Here is a 25,464-nt window from a genome sequence, read left to right on the forward strand (position 1 = left end):
ATATATATAGGCTTATAGCAGATTACTGAGACTTATTGAAAATCTGGCCATAACTCATGAAATTCCATACTGAGCCACTTCCTAAGAGTTTATTAAAGGCAAAACCCAATTGGTTTGGAAGGAACTGTTTCTTCCTCCAGTGGAAATTCCACCATACTGCGATGTGGCTTTTCCCACAGTACAACACACAATGCTACTAATGTTACAGGAGAACTGTAGTTCAATGTGATGTGCCAAAAGGCCACATACTAAGAAAGTGAAAAATACTGGTTGCAAATTTTGGCTGCCAAAGCACATCATGTCTCAAACCTCAGAAATGGGAACAATCGTGACCCCGTAGTAGTACAAAATTCTCATGCAAGATGGCCTCTCTATCTGGTTTTCTTGACCTGTGGGTGGGAACTTACATTGGGCCAGCCTTGTTCTGAATCATAGAAACACTTTAATTTTATGCCACTGTCTAAGGTAAAGCTTTAAATTTTTACCATACATTTAAAACTTTTTCTCTTTGAATTTCTGAACACTTCGCCTATTTCACTGGCAATTTTCTTGGTTTGTTTTTGAGGAACCAAGTGCTGTGCAGGAAAAAACATATTATAGACCTATCTTTGAGAAATGAGGCAGATGCATGAAATGTTTTGTGCTGTTTTGACTTCGGTTGCTACTGAAAAGAGGTCAGCTAGGGAGACTGAGAAGTATAACCTCAGGATACTATCTTGGAGGATGAGCTGGCTGGGATTTTACAGTGTACAGGCACTTTCTGTCAGACATACTGTACACAAGAGCATTGCCAACTAAGAAAAGAGAAAGTATTCATGGTATTCTGGGGAACTGCCAAAGTAAACAAGTCTGCAGGTTACCCTTTATTTGATGTCACACTGACATTTCTCACATCAACAGCATTTCTAGAACCGAAAAATTACGGATAACTGGATGGATACTGGACTAGAATTCCTTTTCATCTTTTTAGGAAAAAACACAATTAATCTGCCAAAAATCATTAATTAGAGAAAAAATCTTGGACTTTGAATAATAATTTTAAAACCCTTCCCTTTTTCTGTAAGTGGGTGTGTATACGTGTCATATTTATATGATTTTTAAGGCTGTTTTTCTTTCTATTTCAAACCTTTGTTATTGTTGTTACGTATTTGTTTATTTATCCATAAAGAAAATGAAAGTTAAAATTAAAAGTCATTGTAGTTAAAATAATATTTTTTCACTGTCTTCCAGTGCACAAAAAAAGTGTTTGTTTTGTTTCTTGTAATTACATAGATGGTGTAGATTTGGTTTTAAAACGTCTTAAACCAACTCATTTGGCAACTGACACCTGTAGCTACATTTAAGAAGAAAAAATAAAATCTACCCAGAAGACTTCCTGCTTGTTAATCTATTACAACACTAGTATAAAAGTATAAAAAGTTGAAAGGAAGAGGAGTTCAAAAACATACAGGGAGAACCGAAAAGACCGATACTTTTTAAAGTGCCAACAGTGAGGAACCCTAAAACTCTGTTCCTAAAAGTCTGCTTTACAGTTCTGGATGTAAGACAGGCAATAGCAGAATGCAGGCCACATGGAGTGCATGATTCAGGAATCTTGGGAACTTTGTTTTGAATCTTTCATTCCTATACTACCATCAAAATAAAGGCAAGTTTTCAGAACAGTGGGAAGGCAAAGGGCGTTGAAGGCAACAGAGGGATACCTCTGTGTATGACTTTTTGCCAGGCTAAACAAGCCCAACTATTGGAATTACGGATTCTCCAACCCTCGGACCACCTTGGTGTTGTTCGTCTGAACTTGCACCAACGTGTTCTTGTCCTTCTTGTCCTTGGAGAGCCTGGGCTTGCACAAGCAGGAGGGCTGAATAGAGAGGACTAGCACACAAGCTTCTGGAAGGAAAGGAGAATAAAAGAAGGGAAGGAAGACTGTGCGAGGCATGGCATGTTGGCATAACTGATAAAGAGAAAACTGTTACTCTACAGTAATTTTAATTAATTTGCTCTGTTCATTGTCATGAACAGAGCCCGAAGCTCCAAAGCTTAAATAATGTGTTGCAATTTTCCTGCAGTGGTTGCTATGAGACATAAACAGCCAGCCATTATAACTAATAAATGTCTCACAGTTGCTTCAGTTTGGTAGCTGTAAAAACAGTAGTGCTTAAGGTATTTATCAGCTTTGTGTATTTCTGCTTATCCTGGTCAGGAACACTTCTTTGATTATCAATACCAGAGTTCTTGTAACTTATAAATTCATTTATTTTGCTCAGAGACCATCAATTCTGGTGAAGTTTATGGCAGAAACCTCTGGATAGGTGCCCTCTCTAATAGAAAAAGCTTTTGTTTTCTCCTTTCTGGTATTTCCTGGGCATCTGAAGCTTTTCTACTTTCATCATAGCTGAAGAAAGAAACTTCATCCCCTTCAGTATTTTTAACTTCAGAAATGTGGAGGTATAACATGCTATGAAAATGAGAGACAAACTATCTTATTTATCAGCATTTATCTCAAGTTCAAAGATGGATACGACTCATACTTTGCAATTCTGTGCCTGTAGACAGTACACATCACAGTTTGTATCCATCCTACAGATCTGTGAGCAGAATTGTCTTGTTACAATGTACTGACTACCTATAAGCTTCAGTTTTATTGAATGTTTAAATATTTCAGGCCACCACATAACTCAAATAGCAGCATCTCTATTAAGATTGATATTAATAAAATTGAATGTATTTTGCGAAGAAATAGAAAAATAATTTAGAATATATGCTTTAAATGAGGGAAATCTTTCTGTTTGGAAGACAGTAGGGAAATTTTTTTATAAGGTATGGGTATATGGCTAAGTTTGTCCTAGGGTCACACTGCCAAAGAAAGACAGATGCAAGACCAGTACAAGATTTTGTTATTTTTAAATACAATTCAGAGAAACATCTTAATCACCTCTCCCAGTTTCTAAGAGCATCTTTTTTCTTTTTCTTTTTTTTTTTTTTCCTGCCAGACAGATGCATTTCTTTATTCCACATCAAGCTGCAGAAGATGTTTTTTGTTTTTGATACTTGACTTTGCAATTAGAGGAAAATACGAAGAATCAATGGCTTTGGTTCTCATTTAGCTCCCCCTCAGTTCATCCCAGAATTATTCTTTTACAGTCTAAAAGGCATATGGCTGTAATCTGGATTACTCTTAGAAATGTCATTTGTTTGGCTTTAATTTCACTGATAACCAGTCATGTGGTCTATGGAGTTGTATGATCTCCATTTCTGGCCAGTAAAAGCTGTCATTTAGCTCACAGTGCAGAGCAAAATCCAGTGACTGGGAAGCCAGCCTGCATGTCTAGCTTCACTTCTGTGACAGATGCCTTGCATGATCTTAAGAAATGACATTCCAGCTCTCCCAATTAGGTCAAAGGGCTTTGGCTCCAGGTCCTATGACAAAAGCCATTTCTACTTCTAAGACAGACCTTGGTTAAGACACCATGGATAGGAAGGATCATCACCAGTCTGCTCTCTCCTCCTCAGTCAGCAAGTGATTCTTCTGGTCCACTGCAGTTGTGGTGTTCTTTTCCAAATCATCTTTGTCACCATCTCTAGGTAAAGCTACATCACAGCCATCACTGTCATCAAAGCTGTGTAGACCCAGATGACCTCCTGAGCAGACAGCAGACAGCTCATGTATGGTCCCAGCAGGATGCAGCTCAGCAAACACCAGACATGCACCTCCTCAAGGCAGATGTTTGCTAACACTGAACTCAGGGCTGCTGTGCCTCCAGTGCTCACAGCACACCAGGAAGTAAAAGTTTGTGTGGCTTCAGGCACTCACTGCAGTCCAGGTAGTTTCTTGGGTGGAAAGAGTCTTACTCTTTTCAACAGCCATCCACCAGAAACCCCTAGACAGGAATTGAAACTCGGTCTCTTTTGTTTTCTTCACCGAAAGCCTAGCAGACTGAGTTTGTTAAAAGTCTTATTCATACCTCAGACAGAAGAAGACTTTTCTCCTGCTTTCATCTATCCACCTCTAGACACCACAGCCCAAATGCCTATTTTAAGACGATTCCAATTCTAATTGATATTTTGTATCTGGAATTTCCAAATGATTGAGTAAAGAACACTAACAGAATACACACACATCAGCTTCACCCCACAATTCAAACACTGAATAGACACACATAAATTTTCAGTAGTTTTATTGAAAAATGCCTCTTTCATTTCAGAAATAAATAATATAAGGCAGTGAAATTCACAATTTGCAGTTAAAATATAAAAGCAGCAATTCTATATCCATAGTCTTGCAAACAATTTCCAACTGCTTTTGATAACTAAGAAACATTGTATTCTGAAAAAAAAATCCATACTAAATATACAACATAAACATGCAATTCCATCTCTGCAGGATTGACTGCAATTTGGCATAAATGTTGCTGTGTCTACAAACAAGGAGATTTCAGGCATTATTAAACTGTATCCAGCTGATACAATGATTTTGACTACTTAATGTTTGTGTTGTTTAAAGGAGATGTATAAGAGCAGTATATGCTCTGCAGAGTGTAACTAAGAATAGAAGAAAATGACAATGATATTGGAAGGAGAGGGATTTTTTGTTTCTTTTTTAACTACATAATGCAGACCTGTGATCTGATTGAACTGCAAACATGCATTTGAAAACAATGAAAAATGTAGAGCTAAAGCAGACAGATCTTAGAAAATTTGCAGCAGCTCTGTGGTTATTTTTGGTTTGTTTTTCTGGTTTTCTTTTTTTTTTAATGTATTTGTTTTTACATTATTTTAATGAAAAGGCAGCACTGGGATAACTGAATGCACACGTTAACCTGTATGCAGGCACTACAAGCAGAAGTATTTTACAAGCATTTCCAGAGCAGTCTGAAGTTGCTAGGTGCACACATTGCTGTCCCCACATAGGCAGGTTACAACACAGGGGTGCGTCTGATATGAACAGACCAGAAAGCTTTACTGCAAAAGAAATAATGCACCCTCCCCGTGTGGATCTGCAAATGCAAGGATAGCAAAACCAACAACCACCAACCGAAAACACCAAAACAAGACACAGATCTTTTATGGGTTTGTTTCTGCTTTTCTTGACAGGGATCTTTTCCAGCGCATGTGCTCAGGGTATTCTGGTGAATGCATTTCAACTCCATAGTCCTCATACTCGTCCTCTCTCCTTTCTGACTCCATAGGTACTATAAAGGGTTCACCTTCAGGTTCATAGGGTCCACTTTCAGGCACGTATGGTTCTGGTTGAAAATAGTTGTCCGATTGAACACAACAGTTATCGCATGTCTTTGAATCCACGAATACAATGAAAGTTAGTTTGTCTACATAATGTTAGTCCAATCTCATTTCCATATAATAAATATATAAATTAAAAATTCACTGGGGGTATTTTTAAAGTTTTGTTCATGAATGCTTTTTAGCAGTAAAATAATAAAAAATTTAAAACTCATTTTGAAAGGCTTTGTATTTATAATACACAAAACATTGTTAAAGAGTCTTAAATTATGCAAGGGACCAATTATTATAAACTAAAAAAACAAACAAACAAACAAAAAACCCAAATAAAACAAAACCAAAGCAAATCAAATAAAAACATTAATTTACAGCTATTTCAGTAAATTCAAGCACTGGACTTTATTTTAAACTGCATAATTAGTAGAAGACATGGGGCAGGTAAAATGAACACGTGGGTTTGGCAAATGCTATCTTCTCTGATATGGGAAAGTAAGTGTAGACAGAACTGTCACCAGCAGCAATACACAGTACATGTCATTGTCTCGTGCTGTGCCTCGTAACAAACCGAGTTACAGCTGGTGCTTCAGGAACACCAAAAACTACAGCAAAACAGAAGAAAAATAATTATAAAACTTTGATATTTATAACTGCAGTTACAGAATCCAACAAGATTACATACTAAGAAAAAGGCACATGCCCCGATTCAGACATGTTGGTGATAAGCAACAGACAGGTAGGTTTCATAAGTTGTCAAAGCTGTTATTCTGGCACACAGCAAGCAGCAGCAGGCTTTTATGCAAAAGCATCACGTAGAGTTGTTAACAGATTTTAGTGGGTACAGTCCCATACAAATAATTTACAAGCCACAATTAGTTTACTATTTACATAAGTCATTTCTCATGGACCAGGTTAAATCTGTCTCTTCTAATGGCATTACCTTTGCTGGTTAGTAGTTTTATAAGCCTCCTTCACCACCTGAGGCTTTGGATGGTCTGGGTCTTTTTTTACAAAAGAAAGACTGTCTATTTCATTATCGAAATGCAACAGGCTTAATAAATTGTCATCACTGTCCTTTATCCCAGTCAGGATTTATGTTAGTAAAAAAGAATCTCCCCATTCTATGAGGCCAACATGGCTCAAAAACCATATCCGTGGTGAAATATCCATACGGACTCATTTTCTAATAAGCACGTGCGCAAACATCTCAGAAACAGGATTTTCATGTATTCAAACTGTAAGCAGCACTGGCGACTTAGAAAATGTGTTAGCCGAAACCTGAAACAGGTCAAAGATGATGTTAGTCTTTCAAAAAGTCCATCTGATGCGCAAAAACATACTTTCATCCAATTAAATACATAACAGTTAAGTCATAGGCATATATTTATATATGTATACAGAGCTGCTTCTAGTAAGGAGAACACTGCTGAATCACAGGTACATTTCTCTTTCTTTTTCATTTAAGTAAAAATTTTGTGAGATCTGCACAACCACCTGGCTCTTTAAACAGCAGCACTGAGTCTGCAAGTGTGTACATATATATATATATCTTTTTTTTACTGTTCATAGGTACATGCACAATACACTAACAGCAAACCATATCAAATAGTAGTATCACATACACTAATTCTGAGATGTTGCAATGCATATGTATTAATTTATTAACAATACTGTGGTCCTGCAGGATCCCCATGTTAAGAAATCAGAATATTTCCAGTCAGAAATTGGTGGCCACTGTGACTCTTTCTTTTAATTTCAGAAGCAGCCTACTGTTCTGAGCTACATCACAGAGGGGAGGGCTGATGTGACTCAGAGCTAATCAGGGAATCCATGCTGCTCAGCTCAGTAGAAACTGTAGGACAGTGTTGTTTCTCAGTTGTCTGCACTGTGTCAATGGATTTCCTTTGTGGAAATTTTTTTATTTTAGGTATCAATTATCAATTTTAGGTATCAATTTTGTATAAATAATCCTGACATTGCCCAAAAAGAGACACACGGAAATTGCCAACCACAGCATTCTTTTTATTTTTCGAGAGAAACATGGAGAATTCAACCTTGTTCTGAAGACGATTGGAAGGGGTGGGGGTGAAGGGGAAAAAAGAAGAAGAAGAAAATGGTCACTTAAATCCTATGAGCAACATTATCAACTACTAACCCACTATGTTTAAAAAAAAAAAAAAAAAGACTAAAATATTTATTTACTACTTCCTATTTAAAGCGAACCACACATAAAATCAAGTAAATCTGTATCAAACTCCAAATGACTGCTCATATACCTGCACACTACAATGATGCAGGCCTGCTCATTTCAACCATTTCCTCAGGATTCAGTATGTCCAGGCTAGCAGGACTATCTCATGTAAAGCAGCTCAATACAAACAGCCACATCTGTAAATGCTATTTAAGGCAAGTTGTTCATAACCTACCTGGGAATCCTTGGCCATTATAAGGGATGCTAGCACACTGGGATGAATCACAATATCCTGGTGGCCCTGGGGGACCTCGAATACCCGCATTTCCAGGACGACCTGGTGGCCCTGGTGGTCCTCGTGATCCTGTGGAGCCTGGTGGACCAGTTCTAGATTCTCCTTGTGGACCTAATTTTAGAATAGAAAGTTTGTGGGTTTTTGTTTTTGTTTTGGTTTTTTAGGGTTGTTTTCCTTAAGAGCCAGCTTGATAAAACAGCTAACATTACTTCTGTCTAGACTATGCAGTCTAGGCTATGTCTTTGGTGGGAAAACACTTGCACTCTGTTGCTATATAGGGGTCAACAGAAAGAAAAACAAAAGAAAACTAGAAACATGACTCATCATTAGTTGCTTCCCTGTGTGTGGCTTACTTAAGGATTTATTCACAGAAACTGATTTAGTAAGGTTTGAGCCAAGTAAGAAACATCAATGAATTCTCTGGTTTATTTCCCCTACTTGTAAGATACAAAGATCTCAAGGGAAACTACTAGATTAGACAAGCACACTGGATTTCAATTAAAATACAGGAGTACATTAATTCTGCTACCCTGCATCCCCAGGATAGATGAGGTAATGTTTTTTTTGGAACCAATCTTATTATGGTTAGCAGAAAAGTAAAGCTTCAAGTAACCGGGGCTAAAATCTGCTGCAAGCATCTTATGGGTCCTGTAATGAAAAACCATGCTTAGCCTAGTAAACCACAGGCAGAAACAAATGATACAGCTGATTCTGTCAAGGCATCGGTGAACAAAACTTCATGATACAAAGAGCAAAAGCAATGGTCAAATCACCTGACGCTATCATCTTAACTCTACGTGTGGGAGTATTTTGTAGGCTGGGGACAATTTGGAGTTCTGTAATCACAAGTGAAAAATGGAACTAGATACTGCAAGAGCATCATCTGATAACACTTGTGAAAATATCCATCAAATATCTGGACAATGTATTTTCATGAAATGCATTTTCACACAAGAAAGCATGCCAGATGAGTAAATTACAAGACAATGATAAATACCTATTAGTAATATCCAAAAATCTTTTTAAATTGTTTCTTTTTCTTTTTCTTTTTTTTTTTCCCAGGGGTTTCCAGTAAACTCTAAAACATCTCAAAAACATGAAGTGGGTGGAGTATGTTTATTCATCATATGTAGTCTGGTTCCCTATGAAGAACTATTGTCTTTTTCTCCTACTTTTTAATAATCTGATAAAAATTAAAATAAATATTTACCAGGTGGTCCTGGCAAACCTCGTGGTCCTTGAGATCCAGTTCCCCTTTCGCCCTTCTCTCCAGGCATTCCTACAGAATTAGAAAAAATTAAAAAGCAGGAATAACCAAAGGAAGGAAACCACATCAACAAATATTTCTTCATGCTCCATCATTGATATTATTATTTGGTTCCCATTACTTAATGTAACAAGTCCATACATATCCAAATGTGCATTGGGGAAAATAATTTGGATAGAAATACACTAACTTAAAAATAAATCAGGATGCAGTATGAATTTAGTGTGATAAAATTTCTCAAACAGAGAAAAGTCTTTGAGATACTTAAAACATTACAGAATCCTATTACTTTAAAGTACAAGTATTTTCAAGCTTTCATACCTTTGCTTTAAAGGATGCCTTACACTTTCTGAGAAACAGTTATGATTCAGTAAGTTTAAGAAAGAGCAGAATTCAGAAATTATTTCTTCCTTGGTATCTTCTAGTTCTTTTTAAAAGATCATACTAAAATATACACTAGAAAACAGCACTGAGTCTATGCAACAGTAGAGTAGCTGGACTAAGCAAAGGCCACAACATGGTACAGTACAGAGACTCCATGTCACTGCAGTGATCCAAGGTAGCCACAAAATAGGTTTATCCATATGCTCAGTCAGTTCAAAGTTGCTTCCCTCTGTCAGAGTACTGCAAAGAACCAAGGATGTAGACTTTAAATTCCTATTTTTTATTCTTGGTAAAGACTAATTTTCTCTCTTAATCAGAGTTCTGTTACTCCAAACAGCCTTTCAAGATGTAGCTGTTTAGTGCCAGGAGAGTTCTGAGAACATTCACTTTCCTGGGATATCCTGTCGAAGCCTGAGACAGTAGCCAAAACTTTATACCAACTTGTGCTTCATGACACACGAGGAAGGGAGAGAGAGGAAATTACTGATGTAATTTATCTTGTCCTCCAGAACACCAGTGTCCCTCAGGCAATCCAACTGACTTAACAGGCAGAAGACTGTGTGGGCTAGGTGTGGGCTTCCTTGTCTGACGTAGTAAAGGTATCAGACTGCTACTCTGGCAGCCTCTGCACTATGTCCACTGTGAAATATACAGCTGCCTTGGAATTTACTCACCTCTTTCACCAGGTGGTCCTTGAACCCCAGGAGGTCCTGGGAATCCTGGTCTTCCTCCAGGTCCAGGCTCTCCTCTTGTCCCTGCAGCTCCTGGGGGACCAGGTGGTCCTGGTGGCCCTGGCTGGTTCCGGTTTGAATAATAATCATTTGGGATTTGATTCAGCATTTGGTTGAACCGGCTCATTTGGCCTTCAAGAGGAAAGAAAATAGTTCAACAGGGTAGGAAGGAATAACAAATTATCTCTCTCCATTAAATCCTATGCTTGCTCCCATTCAATACATTAGTGGTGAACTGGTACAGATGAATCAGGAAGATTTAAAATTAATATTGGGTAAGAAAGCTGAACATAAATGGAGGAGGAAGGGAAGAAAGGCAACGGGGATTCTGGAAGCAAATAACACAAAAAAAACCCCAATAATTTTAAAGCAACTAAAGTAACAAAATAGGCATTTGTTTACAAAACCCTTGCTCTCAGAGCTCTACTCAGGGGTCATTTCTACTCTGAGGAACAGGAAGGACTTGTTACATTTCACAAAGAGGAGTATCACATTTCTGTGTACTTTCAGAGCTTTTCTGAGTCCCTTCAGAGGGACTGGATCTTTCAGAGCTCTACCACAAACACAGTATAAATTATTCACGTGTACAGCTAGCAGCACACAGTCCATGAACTAGCTTTCTTAAGACTGTAGGATGCATAGGCTTGTACTATATACCTTCTGCATACAGGCAAATTTCTTTACCAGAGACAGGTGTCCGAACAAAAGTAGCAGCATTATGTAGCTATGCAGAAAGAAGCCCCTACTGGGGGGCACATCTAGCTCTACCTGACTAATGTAATGTGCCAGTTGTTGCATAATACTGAAGGGATGAGCTGAATATGAAAAAAAATAAGGCAGGGATGTTCAAAGAAGAGATGCTAAAAGATCCCAGATCACACATCCTTATTTATAAGCCTAATACATTCATTAACATAGTTTCCCTCCTCTGCAATTGCTAATAGACATGTTTTAAATAACAGACATCACAGAAATTTTAAAGGACATATTGTCCTCCTCGCTGTACACAAGCACTCTTAATGATTCAAAAAGAACAATTTATGGGCACATTTGTCTCTGTCCTCCTTGGCAGGTCTACCAATAGTGAAAACACTGTCTCTGGGACAGAGAGAAAACCTGAAGAAAATACCTTCATGAGACGCAGAGCTGCACTGTGTGGCAGTAGAGGACTGAAATTCAGTTTGGAGTCATCCAAATACCATTTTTACTTGCATATCACAGCTGATTCTGTGCACAGTATTCACCCAACATTCATGTGCAAAGTACCTACAGTGACCATCCTTTTTCTCACTGATTCCATCTTCCAGAAGTTAAGACATGTTTAATGAGAAAATGTATACTGATTCTGTGACAAAAGATGAAGTCATTCTGGACCAGGCCAACAAAAGGAAAGTCACTTCCCCTGTAGAAAGCTCTAGACTTGCAAGTGCATTTCCAAAGGTCAGAGATTAGTTCATTATCAAGCCAGCCATCTGGAACTGGCAAAAATTTAGTGCTACATTTTTTTTCCACCAATCATTGGCACTGGACAGCTACCAGACCACTCCAGCTTTTGCTATGCTGTGTGGCCAGTATCCCTCACCTTAAATTTAAACCACTGTTTTCTCTTTTAACAAAGTAATAGAATACTAGTATGAGAAATAAATCGAGTAACGCTCTTTACCATTTATCAGCTGTTCACAAACTTGTCTTGCAACTGCTCGCATCATGTTCTGAGAAGCAATGTCACCCTAAATAATAAAACCAAAACAAGTGTCGGTGCTTTTAAAGTCAGGTTTTAATTTTAAAATGTGATGAAAACTTATTTTAAAGCAGACTTACTCTGTCACCTTTTTCTCCCTTCATTCCAGGTGCACCCTAAAACAAAATACAGTAAAAGTAAAAAACAACTGAAACAACTTAAGGATTATGTTATTCCACCCCACCTATAGGTTTGAGACATGCCATTTTAGACAACATTTTGGCTCCTTCAAGATGATAGATCTGGTCTTTAAACTTTACATTTCAGAGATGCTAAAACAGGTGCCAGAAAAGACTGGACAAGCAGTGATCTTTTGTGTATAATCAAACATACTGGAAGGGAGGGGGGGGGAGGGAGGAAAGGAAAAGATCTGAAGGAAAAATTCAAACTAGGGTCAAAGAAACTGATGAATTCTAACACCAGGATCGTACTGGCATTTAGAAAGTTGAATTTCTAGCATCATATTCCTGTAAATAGTGAATAGTCTTGCGTGAATTATATATGACTGTTTAATTTTAAGTCTTAAGCCAACTCATAATTAAAGAAGGTAAGCTAGGAAGAATGACACACATGTCTAGGAAGAATATGTCTCCTTGAACCCACAAGAAACAGACTCTGTCTTAAGCAAGAAGTGCTATGCAGAGATGACACATATGATGGAGAGAAATGACATTAAGTGCTTATTCTATTTATAACAACAGTTTCCCTGCTAATTTTCAACAATTTCTATCCTTAGAATAGTCTCATAAAATCTTAGCAATAATTTATAATTATAGATATGAATATTCTAGTGGTTGTTGTGGAGTTTTTTGGTTTTCAAGAATGGTATGTAAGAAACCAACCAGAAAGACTAACTCTTTTTTTTGTGTATGTATTTTTGTGTATGTATGTGTTTACAACTGAAAAAACCTGAACTGAACTGTAAAGATGTTTCTAAATGCTGAAGATATGCACTCACAATCTACTCTGCAAACAAAATTTTGTGTGCACCTCTCACAGAATGTTTGCATTATGTTTGCATTCTAACCCTAGCAAAAAAAGAGAGAGCAAACCACACTTTCCAAAGAAAATGCAATTACTATCCTTGATACGACAGATTTTTAAAGATTTTCAAAATAGATGGCAATTATTTCAGAAGGATGTTTATAACTTGTTTTGGCCTCTTTGGCAGTATTTTGGCTACACTAAAAATTGCAGATGCCCATTAAAAATGAGTAGGAAATTAGATTTGCAGTAATCTGGTTTAGTCACTAGGTTGCCCTTTGAAAAAATCTACAAATTGTGTTAAAACTATTCTTTTAATTTTGACATCAAACTCAAAAGCAGGAAAGAAGAAAAACAAACCAAAAAAAAGAGCTTCATTTACTGCAAGATCTGCTTATGAAGCTGTCATGAATAGCCCTTCCAACGCTCTTGAATATTCACTGTGACAAATGCCATGTGTACCAATTTCCAGGGCAGTGCAAACAAAACTTTGGCTGAAGCTAGGGCTCCCGAAGTGGCTAGTGTGAGTTCTACAGATTATTTCAGTGAGTGCAGAGTTAGGGCACAGCTGAGTCCTTCTAAAAACCTATTATAAATTCACCTGCCAAGATGTACCCAGAAAGCACCATAGCTTTCTTAGTTAGCTTTCTTAGTTTTCTTAGTAGTTTTCTTAGTTAAGCCAAAAAGGGGTTGCATTTTCACTTGTAGCCCAAATTACTATTTGAACTTAAGGCATATTCAAAGATGAAAGACCAGTTTGGTCATCTGTTGCTTGGCATGGCTCTCCACACAGTTACACATACATCCTAAGTATTACTGCTTTTTACATCGTAGTATTTCTTTAAGGAGCCTAACACCATTAACAAAGCAAAAGTGTGGGCTGCAGCTGCTTTTCATAACATTCCTGCAGTACCCGCAATTAATTTCAACAGCACAAGACAACAAATCATTCCACTGAGGTCACAGTGGATACAATTCAAATGCAGTGGCACCGTTTCATAGACTTCCATCAAGGTTTTGTGCAAAGAAATTCCCATGGGGTTATGTTGGGATATGAACTCAGGATGCTGTCTGGGCTTCTCTGCAGCAGTGTTGCATACACCTACCCCATGACATGCCACAGAAAATATGAGGCAGGTCATCCATCTCTGAGTTAAGTAGCTGGTGTGTGGAACATCTGCATTATGTGTAACAGACTGTTCATGCAAAATTAGTTGTGCAGACACAATTGAAAGATTTAGAATAGGGACACCATAAATGTGCCACTGGAGTAAATTGTGTCACCAATGAGACAGTTACTAATATGTACACAATATGCCCCGTCAAACTGATTAATACTCTCTCCCTTCTGTCCGTCATTCTTTCATCTATATCTTTTCTTACTCTGTGAAGTCCACAAGGAAAAGGTCTGCTGCCTTTTAGTTTTAGCACAGCCACATATCAAACAGACCATGGATTTGTAAATGTCATAACAGAAATAAACTCTAACAATTAAAAACATTAGGAAAATATGACATTTATATTTGTCATTCTCTAATAATTAACATTGTGGTAAATGCTGAGGCACTGATGCTCTAGAAGAAATGTCATTTGATTCTCAATTCTACAGACATTAACGTCTCAGTCATAAACTATCATATGTATCTGAAATATCCATTGAATAGAATTGTAAGTTTTTCACTTGCACTAGTCTATAACATGAAAATCTGGGGGGGGGAATTATTTATATATTATCTGGTGCTTACCCTTCTCTTTGAAACTTGGCAATTTTTGCTAGTTCTGAAAGCACATTCATTTGCAACTATCTGCTGAGTACACATATATAATACCTGCTCATTCTAATTCTTCCTAATGCTTTCATGGTACAACAGGACTGCATCAAAATAAGTGTGGCCAGCAGGTCAGGGGATGTGATTCTCCCCCCTCTACTCTGCTCTCATGAGACCCCACCCTGTCCAGTTCTAGAGTCCCCAAAACAAGAAGGACATGAAGCAAGCACAGAGGGGGGCCACAAAGATGATCAAAGGGCTGGAGCATCTCCACTGTGAAGACAGACTGAGTTGGGGCTGTTCAGCCTGGAGAAGAGGAGGCTCTGGAGAGACCTTTTAGCTTCCTTCCAGTACCTGAAGGGGGCTTACAGAAAAGCTGGGGAGGGGCTTTTTACAAGGGCATCTAGCAATAGGACAAGGGGGAATATTTTTTAAATGAAAGAGGGGAGATTTAGGTTAGACATTAAGAAGAAATTCTTCACCATGAGGGTAGTGAGACACTGGAACAGGTTGCCCAGGAAGTTGTGGATGCCCCCTCCCTGGAAGCGTTCAAGGCCAGGTTGGAGAGTCTTTGAGCAACCTGGTCTAGTGGGAGGTGTCCCTGCCTATGCAAGGGGGTTGGAACGAGATGACCTCTAAGGTCCCTTCCAACCCAAACCATTGTATAATTCTATGATTCTAAACTTGTGACCTTGCAAAGATATGGTGATTCAGCCTTATGACTGGAAATCATACTCCTAACTACTTTCAAAATTTGAAGGCTGACTGGCTATGTTAACAGCAAAGTTCATTTTCCATCTGGATATTTTTGAAATATGATTTCAAATAAATAATTACAATTGCAATCAATGAGTTGCTATTTGCATCTTTCTCCCACTTGGTTATATTCTTCTTAAATTTCACTTTATTTTCTTTTAATAGAGAAAACCATGCAATTTGTTCAACTGCTTGCCAGCATTTTGAGAAGCAGCAGCTGCTGCTGACAGTCTGTTTTGTTGATATCCTGCAACGAGGGAGTTACTTGAGGTCAGTGTGAGGAAAAGCTAGTTTGTGCTGCATGTGAGATTTTTCTGAGCTGTGGGATGAAGGCTGGGACTGCAGTAAAGTTCTACAGCTGAAGAAGGACAAAACAAAGGAAGTTGAGCTATTTTTACTTTACAAGATAATGTGCTCAATTGTTTTCCCCACAAGAATCACCAGTTCCCTGCTCCCAAAGTGGTGTCTTTTTGAGAGCTCATCTAGGATGTCTGCATAGAAAGACACAAGATAGTGAATACATGGTAGTAAAGAATGGAAAATACTCAAAAATTGCATTTAACTCACAAAAAAAAAAATCTCCCTTTTGTGCTTGGAATTACACTCTAAATGTTTTCACAGCCTGTTTGGTACTGGAAGCATCAGTCTAATAGCAGCTTGTATGTAAAACATGAATGTCTTGCACTATTTGCTGGGGACCTTCTAGATAAACAAAATCAGACTGTTGCCACAGTCGGTTCTATGAAAACAACATTTCCACCTCAAGACAACTTAGTCAGCCTACCTATCTATTACCATTTTCACTCTCACACCTATAAAACAAGAGCACTAGAACTTTTATTCTCTGGTACCAAGATCTTCTACTTCCAATTACATTTACTCAAAGAAAACATATATCCATATTTTCTTGAGCCAATATCCTCTATTAGCTTAATGATTTTTTAGCCTTGCTGGTTGTTACCCTATGATATATGTACGGTCTACTACCAAATTCTGTCTCTCTTTGACCAGAGAGAAGACAGATAGATTAGTTTTTTAAGATAGCCAGTGCCCAATTTTGCTGATTCATTTGTATTCTTACTGCCTCTTTCATGGTCATTTTGTTGCTACACTGAAAACAAGACCTAAGTTTATCTTGGAAATGCTTAAAAGCAGATTATAAAGTCAAATTTCCTAAAATTCAGTTAACACTTCAAGTATCAGCTTGTTCTAGTATAAGTACACATCAAAGTGGAGAAATGTTCACAGGCACATTCAGGGTGTGGTCTGCTTCATCTTAACACATTAGTGGTATTTAACACATGAGGAAAGTGCTCCAACGGACTGCATTCCCTGGGAATGTCTTTGCAAAGCCACAGCTCCTCAGGATTTTCATGGAGCTGTGTATCTTTTGCCTGGGATGTTCCTTGCTTTGTAGGGGTCTAGGATCTGACTTTCACTGCATAGTACCAACGATAGAGGCAGGATCTGGTAAAAAATTATTTATTCCTTGTATATACCAGAGGTAACGCGAAGACTCATTATCTCTAGCACAGGGAAGTTAGAAATTCAGCCAAGCCCGCATTGTGTTCTGGGACACTGCAAGTTGCATTTGGCCATTAGGCTGCACCTTTGGCAATTCTAATGTAGGACACAAAGGAAAGCATTGAAATTCTGTCCACCAGGAGTTTGAGAAAACATCTGTGCAAGGTGTAAGCCAGAATTCCTGCTAGGAACTGTTCTAGAAACATAAGAAATTAGAAATATGAACGCACAGTGTTACATTACAAGAAAGTGCAATAACTGAAGAAAAAAGAAATTTCTAACTGAAAGGAACTCTTAGGATTAGAGTGTAGGAGAACCTGCACATGGTCCTTAGACAGAAATTGACTGTCTTGCTTTTTAAAAGCACTGCAACTAGGCTTGTAGCCAGATTTCTTTCTATGCATGTTACTCGCCTGCGGATGATCTTCACTGCTGAACTTGGATACACCTGGTAGTTGAAGCTCCTTTGCCTATCAGCTATGTCTATCAAGCATCTGACCTGGTAGGAATATGATACTAACAAAGCATATCTACATGCAGAAAACCTTCAGTGCTTTCCTAAGACATTCAGTGTCCCCTACTGTGAGAAGAAATGGGATTCTTAAGCTGACAAATGCAGGCTGAATTCAACACGTGTATGAGAAAATGACCAAGCTTCCAGGCGCTCCTGGGAACTTCCACTTTATAACTATCAAACAGCCTAGCTTACTATATATTCCTCCAAATCATCCAGCTGTTGTATACACAATGACACTGAAGTGGGATGGAAAATTCTCAGCTGATTGCCAGATACTAAGTACAAGTAATGAATTACTTCCCATTTTGATTGCTGTCTCCACTCTTGACTCGAGCGTAGTTTCTCAGAGATTCTATAAATAAAATCAATTCAAATTTCCCCTGAAACTATTGGTGGGAGGCAGCACCTCCTGCTCTTTCTCCCTACTTTAGGGTTTAAATAGATCTCAAAGAAACCACCCCCACATAATTTTGAAATCACATTGTAAAAAATACAAAACATCTGCAGAACAGAGGTGATTATGTAATATTATCAAATATTGTCCATCTTTAGCAGTGTACCACTTTTTTACTACGCACACACATGCACAAAGATAAAGACTTTCCAGTCATTTTGCTGACCTAGTTCTTCATGTTTATACAGTGTAGGAACATATATCTTGGCACATAATAGCCTACAACCTTTTTAGGGGAAACCAGAGACCACAATTTCCAGCCTCAACTATTAAACTCAGCAAAATTGCACACTGTAAAAATAAAATGGTTTGAAAAAAAGGCTTGTGGTCTTAGGTCAGCTCCACTGTATTAACCACTGTGCAAGACAAGTATTTAAAGCACGGAGAAGTCTCATATTCATCAACAGACTGTAATTTAAAATTTGATACTGCAAGTGTATCATTAACTTACTGGTGTCCCACGATCTCCTGGCTTCCCTGGTTTTCCACTTGGGCCAGCAACTCCTGGAACTCCTGGGGCACCCTACAGCAGAAGACATACAAAGCGAATTGTAGAAAAGCATAATGGATGAAGTGTTAGTAAGAAATGTGTAACTCTATTGAGTGCAAAGCAATACTGAGAATGGCTTCTATCAGGTTTGTTTTTTTTCCTGTTAGGTATATATCAGGCTCCAAGACTCTCCTCTGGAAAAAAGTTTGTTTCTTCATGAAAATGTGTTATTTTACAGAACACCACAGATCATCAGGATTTTTTTAATCTAAAGAAGCAGAAAGTGTCTGTACAGTTTGGTATTGCTCTTACTGACAAGACACAGGGCTACAAGATACTTTGGCCTCCTAACTTCATCTAGCAGGTCTGTGATCCATGTAAAACTCCACAAGAAGTCCATAAAAGTAATTTTAGAGATACCAGGTAAATATGAACAAATAAAAAAACCAGTGTGAGGTTATGTGACAAAAGCTCATCTACACACCCACAAAGAAGCACCAGAAAGACAACCATGATGGAGCAGGGGCAGCCCTAATAATATCCTGCCCTAGTGACTCCTGTCTATACAAATGTACGTGGTGGAAAGGTGTGCTCTGTGTATGTGTGTCTACTGGGAACATATCTTCTGCCTCACTACTGGTTGGACATGTAGCTGCAGCACCTTGCTTATCTTGGGCTGTTTCAGCCTAATACTTCTTTCTCCAAGAACCAGCACCTTTTCTAACATGGTCCCACAAGACACAATGAAGTAGCTTTTTAAGCAAAAACTAATCCTCAAATACACTTGTCAAGAACTTCATAGGTGGATTTTTTTTTTTCACTAGACTACAAGTAATAATTGTATTGGTTTCAACAGACCTAGCTAGGCATTGAAAGAAACAGATAAACTGGTTCTTCGCTTTTTTATACTGGAAGAAACCAGTTTCAAAACCCCTCTTAACGAACGTTTGTGAATACGTGCTTTACGCAGCTGTCTGCTCACCTTTTACTGAGAATTCCCCAGATCCCACAGACATTAAACAAAGGATCCATTTCATATTTGACAGAAACTGACAATATCAATGTGGTTCTCCCCTCGCTCAAGTCTCTTATTTCAGAGTATATCAAAGACAAAATTATATTTACCGCTGGTCCTGGTGGGCCTCTGGGACCTGTGGGACCATCTTTTCCTGTGAAACCCTATTAAAAAAAACAAAATAATGATTAGGGATTAATTTAAGATTGTAGCCTGATTAAAATGACCTTTTAGACTGACAATGTAATTGCAATACTCCCAGTTACTACTAACATACATGTTAAAACCTATCGACAATGTAAGTTAAAAAAATAGTCATAACAACTAATTCTGCAGAAGGCTAAGGAACAATGAGCCTCAGCCAGTTTAGAAGATGTGCAGCTGAGCATCTTAACTGAAGATTGAATGAGTCTCTCAACATTTTTAAGAAAAGAAATCATAATTTTATCCCAGAAGAGTAAGATTTCCCCATTTGCTGTTCTCGCACTCACAGATTAGCAGGAAAATCTGAGGTTTCTATTAAATGAAGAACAACCTCCATCTCAGATACTTGTCCTGCAAGAAGAGATGCTGAGAAATCCCATTTAAATAGTCTAACATAGCATTCACAAAATAACGTAGATAGACCATGGCCCACTAGTGACCCAGAAATGCAATGGTATGTTCTTTGGCAACTGGCTATCACATGGTGGCCTGTTTTCATTTCTGGCTATCAACTCCCACAAAAGGATAATTATAAATGCATATATCAACTATGAATTTTGACTGAAAAGGTAAATCATTGCTTCATTCATTTCAAAGGTGACATCTCACTGTGAAGACAAAAGAGATTTACTTAGTTGATCCCAAATTAAAAGAAAGGGATTGCAACAACTCCACAACGAATACCTGTGTGCATGCCCACCACTAGTAAAGATATTCCAGATTCTCCACCTAAAGAAAAGTTCTTAGCTCCAGATAATCAAAGGTTAAGGAGTAAGCTTGAGTAAGAATGGCACAGACACAGACACAGGCATCTTTACAGTCATGGCATCTCCCAGACATTGAGACAAGCAGAGTTTCAAAGGGACCCCCTGCAGCAGCAACACTGTTGAAGACATCAGGGCTGAGTTACTCTTTAGAGCTCTGCTCTGTGGACGTACTGCTCTTTGGGTGAAGGCATCTGAAAACCTAGTCAGGAGAATCAGCAGTGTAATGTTTCCCTATCTGGCTACCCAGGCAGGTTTTCACCCCTAGGTTTTTCCAGTCCTTCCACTTTTACCTCTCCAGGTTGGATAATGATAAAAGACATCCTTTTGAAAGAAAACATTTGAAAATAGAATTATATGACAAAGAAGGGAAAAAAAACCCAAAACACCACATAACTTGGTGTGTATAAACTGAGGAAGCCTTACCCTTTCTCCTGGAGGTCCCATTGGGCCAGGTGGACCAGGTAAACCTGGGGTTCCCTGGAAGAAAAAGGTATAATAAACTGTATCCATGACAGTACAAACATCCCTGCTAAGCTGATCATCCCAGTATATATGTACACATTAAAATATTTAACTTTCTTCAGTGTTGCTTCTTGGCATTCACAAAAATAAAATTAATTTTTAGGATAAACCATTCTTTTCATAGACATGATACAAAAGTCTTCACCCTCAGTCTGCTTTTTCCTTCTGTTTCCTTACCAGTCCATAATTTAACTTGAAAAATAACTTTCATTACTGTTGTCATAAAACAGATTTATCTGGTTTATTGCCTATTGCCTACCTGCATGACTTATAGATATCAATTAATCTTTTAACACCTGGTGCTAAAGCCTAGCTGCAATCATTAATCAGAGTGTATCTAAAGAAATAGAAATTAGACTCTTCCTTTATTATTCATTATTATGCAAGGAATTAAAATTTAATATTGTTTTCTTCTTTCAGAAGGCATTCAATTAACACCCCAAGACCACTCGACTTCCAAAAGCACAAAGCAATTAGACAACTTTGCTGAAGACTCATTCAGCCATTTAACTGCAGGTGGTCAGAAGCTGAGGAACCATCCTGGGAAGTTATCACGGTACTTTTCCTAATCCAATGGTCTGTCCCTGTGCATTCACAACTGCCTAGACGGACATTTGGTTTGACTTAGTACAGCTATTCTTCAACTCTTGCTGTTTTGAATGGCTTACCACTTCCTACTTTTCAGTTTCCTAACTGTAAGATAATTATGTTTCCAAAATCATTGCTTAGGAAGGTATAAGAAGACCCCACAACTCCTAGTGATGTCAGACATCTGTCCAGCAGAAAACCTCCATCAGGAATAGTGTGAAATGACATAATCTTGTCTAAGGGTCAACTTACCGATCGCCCTGGTAGTCCAGGCTGGCCAGCATCACCTTTCATTCCTTGACGACCCTATAATTTTCATAAACGATTGTTACAGATTATGAATTACAGAACAGAGCAGTAAAATAATTAAGTATTGTAAATAGATGCAAAATATTTCCTGAAAAATACCTCAGTTAAGAAATCCATAAGCCAACTACAAATTATGGAATAAATCAAGATACATATATACTTCTTAACTGAAGCAATTATGAATACTGAAAACACAAAGATTTGCAAATGCAGGATGACTGGTTAACATTGTATTTAAAACACAGGCAAGCAGGCACTTGAAGGGGGCATATATGTTGATAACAAAGTGACATGGACGTTTCAATAACGCCAAAATTACATTCCTGCTTTTGAGATGATTATTTATATGAAAAAAAAAACAGTCTTAATGTATCCAGAATATAGACAAAGGGTTACCTATGCTATCTGCTAGAAAAAACACAATCTGGTGAAACTTTGTCAGTGTTGATAGAGTTACTCTGGCTTCGAAGGCATGTACATGAAATCAGAGGCAGCCTCTCACTCAAATACGTCTGCTGTTGCCAAGAAAGCCCCCTAGGAATGAAGAGCTGGTTTATATGCCTAAGATCTAGGCATTAACTGCCGCTCTGAACTTTCAGCTACTGATTTAAGCTCAGTAAATAGAAGTTCGACATGTAAATATGAAAAAGTCTTCAGAGTAATATTGTATGTGCCACAGTTTGATAGTTTTGAGCTAGAACTTGAAGGCCTAGCAACACTACACAAGAGCTGCAAGACTAAAATTGGAGTAGCACAATGTACAGTAAAACACTTAGAGTGTATCCCTTCATAGGCATCCCATAAGCACATGTAACATTCAGGACTGAAAATGCTATTGTATTGAAAGAGGCTTGTGTTAGAAAAAGACTTTTTGCATAATACTGTGTTTCAGGGAAAAAAGAATGTTTGCCCAAAGCTGCCACCCTCTTCCCAAGACCACCATCCCTGCTGAGAGCTCTGACTCCACACACATTGCCACCTCCACTCAGAATGGTCACTCACCGGTTCACCTGGGATTGACAACCCGTTGGGGCCCTGTGGACCTGGGGGACCTTGAGGGCCAGGAGGACCTGTCTCACCACGAGGACCAGGTGGCCCCTTAAAGCACAAAATTAAAACAAGATTGTAAATGACAACTCCTTCTTGGATCTGTCACTGCCAAATCCTTTGGGTGAGATGCTGAAGGCAAGTCAGAAGCCAGCAGACATAGTTAATACTTCAGAGCAACTGTGGAAACTTATCCAAGTGACATACACTTTCATAAGATATTCTCTGATTCATGTTGGTGGCCTCAAGACAATACATGCCCTCTGGCAGTGTTCATTAGAAGTATAGCTGTTTCCTCTGCACAGAAGAAAGGCCAACAATGCTGCAGAGTGTGTATTAACACCCTGACAAATGTACTCTGCTTTCCTGATGTGCAGTCAATGCCCTTGAGGTTACATATACACATAGGCTATGTATATATAGTCTCAAATAGGTAGGCTGCACATAAATAACATATAGGCATATTTTCAAGTGAATTTTTAATCTCCATTCTCAGCTCAGCATAGAACTAAGCATAAAAATATTAATACAGGTAAGCATTTAGCAACATTATAGATGCATTCCAGAAAGATACTTACAGATGATCCAGTTAAACCCCTTTCACCTCTGGGACCTTTAGCGCCTGGACCACCCTAAATTGAATATTTGGAAAGAAAATGTATTTTTTAAAGGGAAAGCAAGGTTACTTCATACTGGTGTGCATTATAAACCCTCTATCAGATTCTTAAGTGAAAGCTCAAAGTTTTGAAGTGTATAGGTCACACTGCTAAAAAGAGCACTAGGACAAAAGAGGTATCAGAAACTTAAGTAAATCACATCAGCTTCAGCCTTGCCAAATCAGCCCATGAAAAAATATTGCCATTTTTGACTCTGCAGATACAAACTTCTTCAATTTATATTTATCAAAAATCTCTGGATGTCTCTCTAATAGGCTGCCAGACAACTTAACTGGACTTCAGGTTCCTTATGCGGCATTTATAATAGCTTCAAACTAGGGCTACTGGGTTGAGTACAACTCCCTTCTATTCAAAGCAATTGGTAGGATTATCTACCCTAAATATCCATTTGATATATTACTATCTCTCCACATAAAGTCCTGACTCTCTAGTTAGGAAAAATATTTGCACAGCTCATGAAAAGTATCTTGTACTCAAAGTGCAAGACACGTGAAATCAAGCCAGATTCCTTCAACCTATCAAACAGTGATGAGATATTCATAGTGATTACACTGGAAATATGGAAACATTATTATTATTATTTTAACAGGTAGAGGTGGTAGTAGCTGCCCAATTATATTTTAAACTAAAATGAAAGGGGAACAGATTGCCAAGATATTATGGACATGCTGATAGAAATTGTCTGATCTTTGTTTCACAAAACCACATATCAGCACAAGACTAGTTCCATAAACTTAAAAATCAGAAAATCTATTGTGAAGAGTTCCTTACAGCTGGTCCAGGGGGTCCTGGAGGTCCCACACTGTCTTGCGTACAGGTGCAAGCATTTGGAAGAGCTGGGCATTTTGCTTCATCTCTCTGAAAATTAAATCACAATTATTACTGTCCTTTAAAAGAAAAGTACTTGGTGGCAGCATACTTTTCTGAAACAGTAACAGCAAGATTCTCTGTCATTCTGTTTTCAGGAAAAAGTCACAGCTTAACAGTGGTTCCCAAACGTCTCTACATGATCTTTCATATTTTTAGCAAATTTTCTCTGCAAGCTATAAAAGACACTAACAATTGAGGCACAGGCAAAATCAAACTCATATGCAGTTTCTTATTTGTTGTTCTATATTTATATCCATTAGACAATCACCTTGCACTAGTAAAGTATGAACTAGTTACTTTCTGAATGCCATTCTAAGAACAGCTTAAATAAAAAATAATATAGCTTTTCAATTCTTAATTACTAGGATCTTAAATATCTCTGGAATACAAAATAGAACTGCCATTTTCTACTATTCCTAAGAGACTGCATCCTAGCACATTGTAGTCTTTCTCCCTTGGACATAAAACTTTGAAATGCAGTGGTGTTCACTGGCTGCTCTGATGACTGTGATTTAGATATGTTGTCAGTACAAGCTATAACACCAGGCAAATATTGATATTGTTAAATTTGCTACTGATAATGTTTTTCTGAATAGCCTCTGGTTCATTTATACTTACCATAGAAGGGAGATCACAGCATCTGTCTCTGCTAGTCCAAACTGGACTGCACACAATGTCAAAATTCTGGATTTCTAACTGTAAGAGAAGAAGGACTCTTGAAAGGCATCAGAGATGTTATTCATGAAATCCAGTGGCATTACCTCCTCAAACAATTTATTTCTAAAGTAGTTAACATCATTCAGACTCACTTCTTTTTTTGACACTTGCAGAAAAATTATTTTAAAATAATAAAAAAAATTAAAACCAAGCTTAAATAAGATTACAAGAACTTCAAGCACTGATGCTTGAATGTTCTTGTTCTGGGACAAAAGGTAACCAAATAAAGTGACCCGAGAAATACTTTGCATACTTAATGAGTCATGTCAATTAACTTCTACATTGGCTGAATGCCTGTGCACTTCAACATAAAATCTGGCTGAAAAACTTTTGGACAAGCTCTAAGGACTGCAGTCCCTGAGTCATGTATTAAGATTCACGTGTGGAACTTCTGACTGACAGTAGCAGGG

At 38.0% G+C, this 25,464-nt stretch overlaps 1 protein-coding gene across 1 annotated transcript in view; it reads right to left on the reverse strand.

Moving 5' to 3' along the window:
* Positions 1–4,742: 4,742 nt before the first annotated feature.
* The window catches only part of COL12A1 (collagen, type XII, alpha 1), a 98,065-nt gene continuing 77,343 nt past the window's right edge, over positions 4,743–25,464 (reverse strand). The window contains exons 53-66 of the mRNA XM_010003393.1: positions 24,956–25,033; positions 24,239–24,325; positions 23,369–23,422; positions 22,746–22,841; positions 21,687–21,740; positions 20,748–20,801; positions 19,464–19,517; positions 18,300–18,371; positions 11,925–11,960; positions 11,767–11,833; positions 10,047–10,235; positions 8,932–9,000; positions 7,662–7,832; positions 4,743–5,243 (exon numbers count right to left, since the gene is read on the reverse strand). Of these exons, the coding sequence (XP_010001695.1) occupies positions 5,062–5,243; positions 7,662–7,832; positions 8,932–9,000; positions 10,047–10,235; positions 11,767–11,833; positions 11,925–11,960; positions 18,300–18,371; positions 19,464–19,517; positions 20,748–20,801; positions 21,687–21,740; positions 22,746–22,841; positions 23,369–23,422; positions 24,239–24,325; positions 24,956–25,033 (1,263 nt within the window). The 3' untranslated portion in view covers positions 4,743–5,061. The remainder of the gene's footprint in view (positions 5,244–7,661; positions 7,833–8,931; positions 9,001–10,046; positions 10,236–11,766; positions 11,834–11,924; positions 11,961–18,299; positions 18,372–19,463; positions 19,518–20,747; positions 20,802–21,686; positions 21,741–22,745; positions 22,842–23,368; positions 23,423–24,238; positions 24,326–24,955; positions 25,034–25,464) is intronic.

The sequence above is a fragment of the Chaetura pelagica genome, unplaced genomic scaffold, assembly GCF_000747805.2.
Source record: "Chaetura pelagica isolate M959 unplaced genomic scaffold, ChaPel_1.0 scaffold150, whole genome shotgun sequence".
NCBI lineage: Eukaryota > Metazoa > Chordata > Aves > Apodiformes > Apodidae > Chaetura > Chaetura pelagica.